The sequence below is a fragment of the Nuphar pumila genome, chromosome 6 (genome assembly GCF_984573655.1).
Source record: "Nuphar pumila chromosome 6, dmNupPumi1.hap1.1, whole genome shotgun sequence".
NCBI classification, from domain to species: Eukaryota; Viridiplantae; Streptophyta; class Magnoliopsida; order Nymphaeales; family Nymphaeaceae; genus Nuphar; species Nuphar pumila.
The window spans coordinates 121833483-121843394 of NC_143254.1; the positions used below are offsets into that span (position 1 = coordinate 121833483).

General features: G+C 43.5%; 1 protein-coding gene across 1 annotated transcript; it reads left to right on the forward strand.

Moving 5' to 3' along the window:
• The first annotated feature begins 382 nt into the window (after positions 1 to 382).
• LOC149835984 (uncharacterized) lies at positions 383 to 9371 on the forward strand. The gene is made up of 2 exons (XM_090010740.1): positions 383 to 930; positions 8208 to 9371. The coding sequence occupies exons 1-2, from the start codon at positions 412 to 414 to the stop codon at positions 8979 to 8981; spliced, it is 1293 nt and encodes a 430-aa protein (XP_089866866.1). The 5' UTR covers positions 383 to 411; the 3' UTR covers positions 8982 to 9371.
• The last annotated feature ends 541 nt before the right edge of the window (positions 9372 to 9912 follow it).

Genomic DNA, 9912 nt, shown 5'->3' on the forward strand with positions numbered 1-9912 from the left:
ATTCTTAAATTTTTAAAAATAAAAACAAGAGATTTTAAAACTTTTCAAAATAGCATTCTTAAATTTTTAAAAATAAAAACAAGAGATTTTAAAACTTTTCAAAATAGCACAGACAACCTAAGTCAAAAGTTTTCAAAAAAAGTAAAACCCTTGTGTCCCATCGTGATAGAACCTCTAGGATGGGTTAATAAACAAAGAGAAAAACTATATAGTATTAGGCATTGAAGAAGGGAAAAAATATATATATAATATAATATAGTGTGGTAGGTATGAAAGAAGGAAACTAGAAAGTAGGTGGCTCACTCCGATCAACGCACGTCTCTTGTGCTATTCCTTAAGTAGGCAAAATGATCTGAAGAAAAAAAAAGATAAAGAAGAAAAAGAAGAGAAAGCAAAGAGAAGCAGAAGAGGATGTGGAAACGTCCAGTGACGGAATTCGATCGGAAGGTCCTCCTCCGGCTCGTGGTTCCTCTCACCTTCGTCGTCTTCCTCTTACTCTCCCTCTCCTACACCGCCGAAGACCCTTTCTCCCCTCTCAGAAACCTCTTCAGAGGCCGGCTCTCCCCTTCTCTCTCCATCCACCCCACCACCCTCTCCGGCCGGACTCAGACACACCGGCCGTCGCCGTCGTCGGCAAATAAGGAGAGGAGGAAGTCCGATTTGGACAGGTCCCGGGTGGCGATCTGCCTGGTGGGAGGGGCGAGGCGGTTCGAGCTCACGGGGCCGTCGTTGGTGGAGAGGGTGGTGAACGTCTTCAACAACTCGGATCTCTTCCTCCACAGCCCGCTCGACAAGAACGCCTACAAGCTTTTGCTCTTGAAGGACGCCCGCCGGATCGCCGCCGTGAGGATCTTCGAGCAGTGGGCGGTGCCTGAGACGAGGGCACAGAGCCAGGTCTTGTCCTCCCACAACTCCCCCAATGGCTTGCAGGTAAGCCCATGTCTCGTTTCTTCTTCTTGACGTACCTCTTTTTCTGTTTACCGTGAAACCATCGTTTTCTCTTTACGTGGTTTTGAATCCCTTTGAGTCCGTTCCTTTCTTCTCTGGTGAGAAAGAAAGGAAGATTCCATTTTCCGGCGCATGCACGCCGGAAAGCCGTCGCTAGGTTTTCGTCTTCTTGCATGTGCAACAGAGAGAGAGAGAGAGAGAGAGAGAGAGAGAGAGAGAGAGAGAGAGAGAGAGAGTCATCGTGGAAACGGAAGCACTGTCAAGTAAAAGGAAAAAATGAATGCGTAGACGCCCTGATGTGTTTGGAAAACAAACCCTTTTTTTATTTATTACGGTGACATTTTGGGAAATGATTGTGCTCACGTCTGACCATCGATTCTCATCGTGGAGAGGAACAGAGTCCACAAATTTATGCTGCTGTGGCAGATTTTCCTCTCACAATCACAAGTTTCCCTGAACTTCATCTCTCCTTATGTTAGCTTCGTAATGATAATGTTAAAACTCTCCACGGTATCACTTTTATCGTTTAAATTATCTTTAAAAAGGACTTCCAAAGGCGAGTGAACCGTATGATTTGGTTTCGGAATAAGAAAAAAAAGATGAAGGAGATTTTCGAAAGGTAACGTACCAACGCTTTTGCTCGCGGCGGTATGCGTTACTTTTCAAACGGAGAGGTCGGTTACGAATCAAATGAATCTTAGGGTGCGTTTGCCTGCCACCGAAAGTTGAGGCTTTTCGCAAGATCGTACAATATTTGATGTGCTTTTATGGGGCTCACCACTGCAACGCAAACGTGGAGCTCTCTTTCCCTGAAAAAAAAGAGTCCCAAAATCAACTTATGATCCCTCTTTCAAGGGAAACTTTTTCCGCTGAGGGAGTAGAGTACGATTCAAAATCCGCAGACCGAGGAACGGAGCCTCCTTATGCAACATGCAAACACCCTCTTAGAATTATTTTCATGAAAACTAAAGCTACAACTTAAGCCCACTACACATCACCAAGCTGTTCAAAATTTATGTTTTTGTACTAGTGAGTTTGCTTGCGAGGGAGGCGGTTTTCCCCAATTATCCCTTAAAAGACAGAAAAACTTAAATCAGTGATGTGTTGCTTCTGCTGTTGTGTGCAAAGGCAGCATACCAATTGCCACCTCCTTAATAAGACACGTTTGCTGCCCAAATAATGTCCTCATTGCCTTGGTAAAAGTAACTGCATTTTTCAACAATGGGAAACTGTTTGCTTTTTATTCCCAAGTTCATAAAGTCTAGCAATCCAAATGACCTTTTGAAGTTCACCACTCTTTTATTTCATGAAGGACAAGAAAGATTCAATCGTGCTAGCTCAACTGTACTTGTGGTAGCCTTTCCGACGGTGTAAATTTGTGGCATTCCTCGTCCTCATTAGGGATGACAGTGGACCGGGCGGGGGACAAGGTCTCCACCCCCGCCTGGTTTCAAAATCTGAACCTTTATCCCCGCCTCCATCCCTGCACGGTGATGGATTTTAACCTCCACCCCCGCCTTCATTCCCGTTTCATGTCCTCCATCCCTGGCCTAAACGGGGTGAGGCAGGGTGGGCCGGGCCCCGTTTCTCCTCAGTTTATAGTCAATCCTTAAAGGATTGGGGATGGGGCGGGGCGGGGAAGGGGACGAGCAGGGCGGGGGGAAGCGTAAGTGCATCCCCGCCTCTATCCCTGCACGGGGATAGATTTTAACCTTCATCCCCTGTTCAAACGGGGCGAGGCAGGGCAGGGGCCCATTGTCCCCCGGTCTACTGCCATCCTTAGTCCTCATAGAGTTATTTAGTGATGGCAGTGGACCCGGGCGGGGGATAAGGTCTCCACCCCGGCCCCATTTCAAAATCCTACCCTCCATCCCCTCTTTCATTCCTGCACGGGTTTTGATTTTAACTTTCATCCTTGTCCATGTCCCCATCTCTGGTTCAAACGGTGTCTGGGTTTTGATTTTAACTTTCATCCCCGCCTCCATTCCCATTTCATGTCTTCCATCCTCAGTCTGAGATGGGGCGGTCTCGTTTCCCCCTGTCCACTGCCATCCCTAGAGTCTTCGGCATTAATGTAAGGGGTTTGACATTCATGACTATGAAACCATCACCAGCAGCCCCCTTCACTGAGCTAAACCTCTTGAGGCTTTGAAGTTTACGACGTTGGCTACAAGTATTTGAGCAGCAGTTTCTATTCTCAATTTGCTTTGAAAGTTTACTTTTTTTGTTATTTGACGAAAATTGCTTTGAAAGGTTGAGTGTCGGGCAAGAGACTTTTAGTTGTTGTGAAGTCAATTATTGAATCAAATGTTTAATACGTTTCCTGATTCATCCAAAGAGGGCGATTCTTTATTGTCGCTGTCTGGTAAGGGATTACAAATTGTCAAAGATGACACATGCATATGTTAAACGACCCTTGGCCACACCCAAAAGCTTCTTAATAGATCAGGTCTTATGACTTTAGGAACCAACCATCCCCAGCCGCAGCCGCACCCGCACCCGCACCATTTATAGTAGCCGCATTGAAATCATACTATTTTATTCTTCCTAGATAAAATTCCCTCATGTGGTCTTGTTGATGCAATTATGAATCCTAAATTGGATCCAAGTCAAACAAACAAAAAGAAGAAGAACAGGTGATGGGATTGGGATCCAGGATTAGGATTCGATTAGATCCATGGTTAGTATTTAGAATTAGAATTTTGTTTTTTTAGTTTGCTTTCGTATTCAAATCTTATCTAACATCCATTGTAGAGTTAGTGTTTTCTTTGATGTTACAAATACTTATGAGATTTTTAAAGGTTAATTGGATTGAAAATTGTTATTTTCTTTGATTTTATGCATTAGTTAAATTTTAAATTTTCATTATTCTTGTTCTTGATAGCATGGATCTTAGGAGTAGTATAACTTAGTTGTTCATTTGCGAATCGAGCGATCGATTTGCATCAAGTGGTATCAAAGCAAGATTTTGATTTTGTGACGATGTCAGAAAGTGGTCAAGAAGAGAATGTGCAAAAAATCATGGTCGAAACAAAAGATGTAGTGATGGATTTGTAGATAGAGGTGTTGTCCCTAAAGATAGTAGTTATTGATATCAACCAAAATATAACGATAATCGAAAAAACAATTGTAAAAAACAAAGATGCACAAAAGAAAGCATATCATCAGATTGGTATGATAAAAGGATTGTTTGTAGAATTCATGCAACACCTGAAGCATCAACCACTACGTACTTTAGAGATTCATGAAGAAAGTTTTAATATGAGAAGTGACACCATAACAACAACAAACATGGGTGTGCGTCCACTACCATCAGTTGTGACTTAGGCATCCTAGCGAGCAACCTCTACCAACAGCTAGTTAGAAGGTCAAGTCGACGGCATCGAACACACATCTCAAGTCGGTCCAAGAGGGTGGTGGTGGTCTTTCAATCACCACTTTGCTTTGCATCCTTACTTGTTTTTGCATATTCGTCATTATTTTCTTCATGCTCAGCCAACTAGACCCGCTTGCGGATCGTCAGAGATTGGGATGCTAAGTGTCCAATTTCATCACATCGAAAGCATCTCTAGTTGTTCTCAGCTTTCAGCAGACATTGGGTTGACAAGTGTCCAACTCCATCACATCGAAAGCATCTTTGCTCATTCTCAACTTTTCGTGCACACCATAAGATCTCATATGTGGGAAGCTGAGAATGGGCAAAGATGCTTTCGATGTGATGGAGTTAGATACTTGGCAACCTAATGTTCGATGAACCGCAAGTAGGTTCAGTTGGCTGAGTATTAAGAAAATGATGATGAGGATGCATATCAAGAGGAGGTGCGGTGGTTCGAAAACAACCACCACCTTCTTGGACCTACTTGAGACATGTGCTCGATGGCAGAGGTTGCTCGCTAGGGATGCCTAAGTCATCAGTCAACGGTAGTGGATGCACACCTATGCTCGTCGTTATTATCATGTCACTTCTCAGATTGGAGCATTCTTCATAGATCTCTAGGGAACAAGTTGGTTGCTGCTTTAAGTGATGTGTGGATTCCATGAATAGTTGTCTTCTAGTGTACCAATCCAGCCTTTTATGTATTGTTGATTTCTATAGTTGTTTTTTTATCATCACTATATTTTGGTTGCTATCAATAAAAATTGTCTTTAGGTATACCACATCGGTTGGCAAATCCATCATTGCATCTTTCACTTCAACCATATTTTTTTGCACATTCTCTTGTAGATCACTTTTTGATACCGTCACAAGAACAAAATCTTGCTTTGATATCAATTGATGCAAATTGATTGCCTGAATCACAGAATCACGTTATTCCTAAGATTTATGCTATCAAAATCAAGAATAATAAAATTTAGCAAATTAACTAATGCATAAAATCAAAGAAAGTAACAATTCTCAGCCCAATTAACTTTCCTAGAAAATCCCATAACAAGTATTATAGTATGAAGGGAAACTCTACCTCCACAATGAATCTTGGATAAGATCCGAATACAAAAGCAAACTAAAAAGAAAAATTCAAGTTCTAAATACTAACTATCGATCCTAGATCTCAATCCCATCACCTATTCTTTTTCTTGTTCTTCTTTTTTCTTTTATTTGTTTGACTTGGATCCCATTCCAAAAAAATTTCCCATCCGATGGAGGATGATACAATCGTAGATCCAAATCAAACAAAAGAAGAAGAACAACAACAACAATTGATGATGGGATTGTGATCTAGGATTGGATCCATAGTTAGTATTTAGGATTTAAATTTTATTGTTTGAGTTTGCTTGGATCTTATCCAAGATTCACCATAGAGAGGGTTACCTTTCATGCTATAAACACTTGTTATGGGATTTTTTAGTAGAGATGGCACTGGACTGGAGGAAAACGAAACTCTGTCCCGCCTCACCCCGTTTGGACCGGGGACGAAGGGCATGAAACAAGGATGGAGGCAGAGATGAAGGTTAAAATCCATCCATGTGCGGGGATGGAGGCAGGGATGGACTTACACTACAAGAAAAACATGGATTAGCGACAGACACTATCCGTCGCTAAACAGCTTAGCGATGGATTAACGACGGATATCGTCCATCGCATATTTCTCATCGTTAATTAGCGACATAAATGATTTGTCGCTACTTCCGTCGCTAATTTGTGACAAATTAGCAACGAACATTATCCGTTGCGAGTCTGTCACTAATTTAAATTAGCGACATATAATATCTATCGTGAGTCCGTCGCTATTTTAACTTAGCGATAGCTAATATCCGTCGCTAAATTTTAAAAAAAAAATTTAAAAAAAATTGCTCCATATCAAGCGATATTCCAGCAGCAATAGGCCAGACTTATACCGCACCACACATGTGTTGCACCTGAGCGGCCCAACCTGCCACTGCAGGGTCTTTTGCACAGAATCGACGCACTCTCCAGTGCCCTCCCGACCTGGTTCCCTGCTTTTCTGACTCGGCCCGCCATTGCTGGGTCTTTTGCACAACGCAAAAAAGTGCACCTCCGAACTGGTGCACTCTCATGCACGCTCTCTAGCGCCCTCTCGACCTGGTTCCCCGCTTGTCTGGCCCGGCCTGCCACTGCGGGGTGTTCTGCACAACGCAGTGACTGCACCTCCGAACCGGCGCGCTCTTCGGCGCCCTCCCAACCTGGTTTCCTCGCTTGTTCGTCGACCTGAAACCAGAACCCCCAACAGAATCGTTAGGCCGGGAACGAAAAGCCATGCTCAAAAAAGAAAACCACTTACCGGATTGGAGAGGTCGGGCTGGCTTGCCTAGTCCTCCAGTGCCGGCGGGTGACTCTGACTCCTCTTCTTCCTCGCGTTCCTTCATCACGAGGTCGTCCTCGTTCGAGAAGTCAAGGAGGCCCTCCACGAAGTAGTCAGTTTAAATTTTGCATGGAGAGAGAGGGAAAATTTCGTGCCTTAGATGGGTCGCTTTAAATCGAAAAGTAGCGACAAAATTTTGTCATCGCTAATCTGTCGTTAATTAGGGACGGATTAGAGACGAAAAAATCCCCTTCCTAATTTCGTCACTAATTAGCGATAGATTCGCGACAGAAATATTCTCTCGCTAATTCCGTCACTAATTAGCATTTTTCTTGTAGTGTTTGGTGTCGAAAAAATTCTGTTGCTAATTCGTCGTTCATTAGCGACGGAATTAGCGAGAGAAAACTTTTCGTCGCTAATTTCGCAAATATTTCGAATGTTAGCGACATAGTTTTCTCTTGCTAATTCTGTCGCAAATTTGAGACAAAAAAATTCCGTCGCAAATGTCTGTCAATAATTAGTATTTTTCTTGTAGTGTTACACTTTTCTCTGCCCCGTCTCGATCCCCACCCTGCCTCATCCCCAATCCTTCTAAGTGATGACAATAGGCCAAGGTAAAATGGGTCCTGCCTCGCCCCCGTCTGGGGATGGAGGACATGAAACGAGGATGGAGGCGGGGGTGAAGGTAAAATCCATCCCCGTGCAGGGATGAAGGTTCGAATTTTGAGATGGGGCGGGGGTAGAGACCTTGTCCTCCGCCCCCGCCTGCCCCGGTCCACTGCCATCCTTAATTTTGAGAGAGGTTAATTGAATTAAGGATTGTTATTTTTTTTTTATGCATTAGTTAATTTGTTAATTTCTATTATTCTTGTTTTTGATAGCGTAGATCTTAAGATTAACGTAACTTAGTTGTTCCGATGCCAATTGGCCAACCTATTTGCATCACATGCCCGTGATGTAGACCATTAGATTGGCCGTATAACTTGGCACTTTGACTTCGATAAGGTAGAGCTGGCAACGGATGGGGTTTGTATCAGGTACTCGATCAAACCTAGACCTGAAGTCTCGAGTGTGCACATAAAAAGTGTGGACCCAAATTGGATCCGAGCAATATGCAGGCTAGATTTAGATTATGATTTTTATTGTGTACTCGACCTTACCTGGCTTTTTTGTTGAGTACCCGACCCAACTCGAGTTTTTTTATATTGGGATTTCATTTTCATGACCCAGTCAAACCCAAACGGGACACTTTGTTATTTGGACGGGTTCAAGTACATACTGATGAATCGGGTACCTGACCCGTTAATGACCCTAGGTTAAGGTGTGGATACAACCGAGTAGTGCCAATGCTGTATACTAACTCATCTACACCATCATTTCCTTAAAATAAACTCATCTACACCATGATCATCTGGCTCGTATGGTTATTCATCTTGCTCTACGTTTTACATGAAGGGAAAATGATCTAGTTTTACTAACAAGCAAAAGTTTTCTCAGGGTCTGCTGCAATATTTCAACCTCGTGGAAGGCTGCCTAAGAATGGTCAATGACTACCAGGCTAAGAACCGGATCCAATACGACTGGATCATCAGGACCCGAGTTGACGGTTACTGGTCCGCACCACTCTCACCGAATGTTTTTGTACCCGGAACCTATGTGGTCCCTGCCAGTTCCAGGTTCGGGGGACTCAATGACCGGTTCGGAGTCGGGGATCTCAACACTTCTCGGGTCGCCCTGTCCAGGATTTCCCTCATTCCCCAGCTCTTTTCTGCCGGGTACCGGCAGCTCAACTCGGAGTCCGCATTCAAGGCACAATTGGTGACTAAGAAGGTCCGGTTCCGGGAATGCCGGGTCCCCTTCTGTGTCTTGAGCGACCGCCAGTACGCATACCCACCTAATGGGAACGGTGTACCGGTGGCCTCAATCACAAGCCGGGGCCAACTCAGTGGGGCCAAGTGCAGGCCATGTAGGCCGGTATGCAAGGGCATGTGTGTTTCGGATATCTTCCGGAGTTTGGATCGGCACTGGGGTTGGATCAATGGAGACCCGGAGCTCTGTGATGCCCGTGGGGCATGGGAGAAGGGTTGGGAGCAGGTCTTTGATCGTGTTTCAGGGAAAAGATTCGCGACCGCAAGGAAGCGGGTCGGGTCCATCGATATGGATCAGTGCATTGCGGATTTTGATTCAATGAAGAGTCGGGCTGGCATGTGGGATGCACCGTCTGCATCGGAGATCTGCAGACTTGGATTAGGAAACAATCAGAATCGGTAATCCCCTGGCTGGAATGTTTTGGATCCCAGGTCGCCCGGATCCAATTGTTGTACACACTCGTAGTTGAGGTATAAAAAGTGGGATCGGTGGGCAGACCCGTCCAATTTTATCCATACATGATGGTGACAAATCTCAAAGTTTTTTTTTTCAATCCTATAATCCCATAGACAATAACAGAAGGATGCATTACTTTTCCTCAAATAACAGATTAGGAATAAGGTTATTCAAACGTTAATTTGTTTTTATCCCTTTAGAAACACATGAATATGGAGTTTTCATTTTCAGGAATTATCTTGACAAAATCGGCCTTGTATACGGCTTTCATTTTCATATTCTAACGGCTGTAAATAAGTTTACTGAGGTTTAATACATCAATTTTTCGTGTTGTTAGATTGAGGAGAGCCCTTGCCAGCTCTGGACCCTTTTTTATTTTTATTTTTAACTTTTTTACATAAACTGAATAAGGATATCTACAACGGTTTCATATGCTGGTCGGGTCCAGATATGAAAATCCCAGCTAGATTCAACCGTTAGCTAAATGGATCTAAAAGGGACATACGGATTTGGGTAACAATTATCAGTCTATATGACATCTCACCCAACCCAGATCATGTCTCACATCTCTATCTAGGTTTGGATGCGAATCCATAGAGACCGGGTTTGGTTTGGATAACCAACACTACTGCTATTTTGCTGGATTTGGTAAACCGATTTAGATCTGATTGTTTGGGTCTAACCTTGGTATGGGTTTTGACCTTATGGGTTTGACTTAGTGCCAAACGAAGTTGTATAAATTTTAGTGTATGACAAATATGATGTATTTTTCGAAATGCCCCGAAATTACTGCTATTCTCCCGATATCGAAAATCACAAATACCCAACTTCATTATGATCTTTTTAACTCTCGCATGTGCAGAACTGCACGATATAT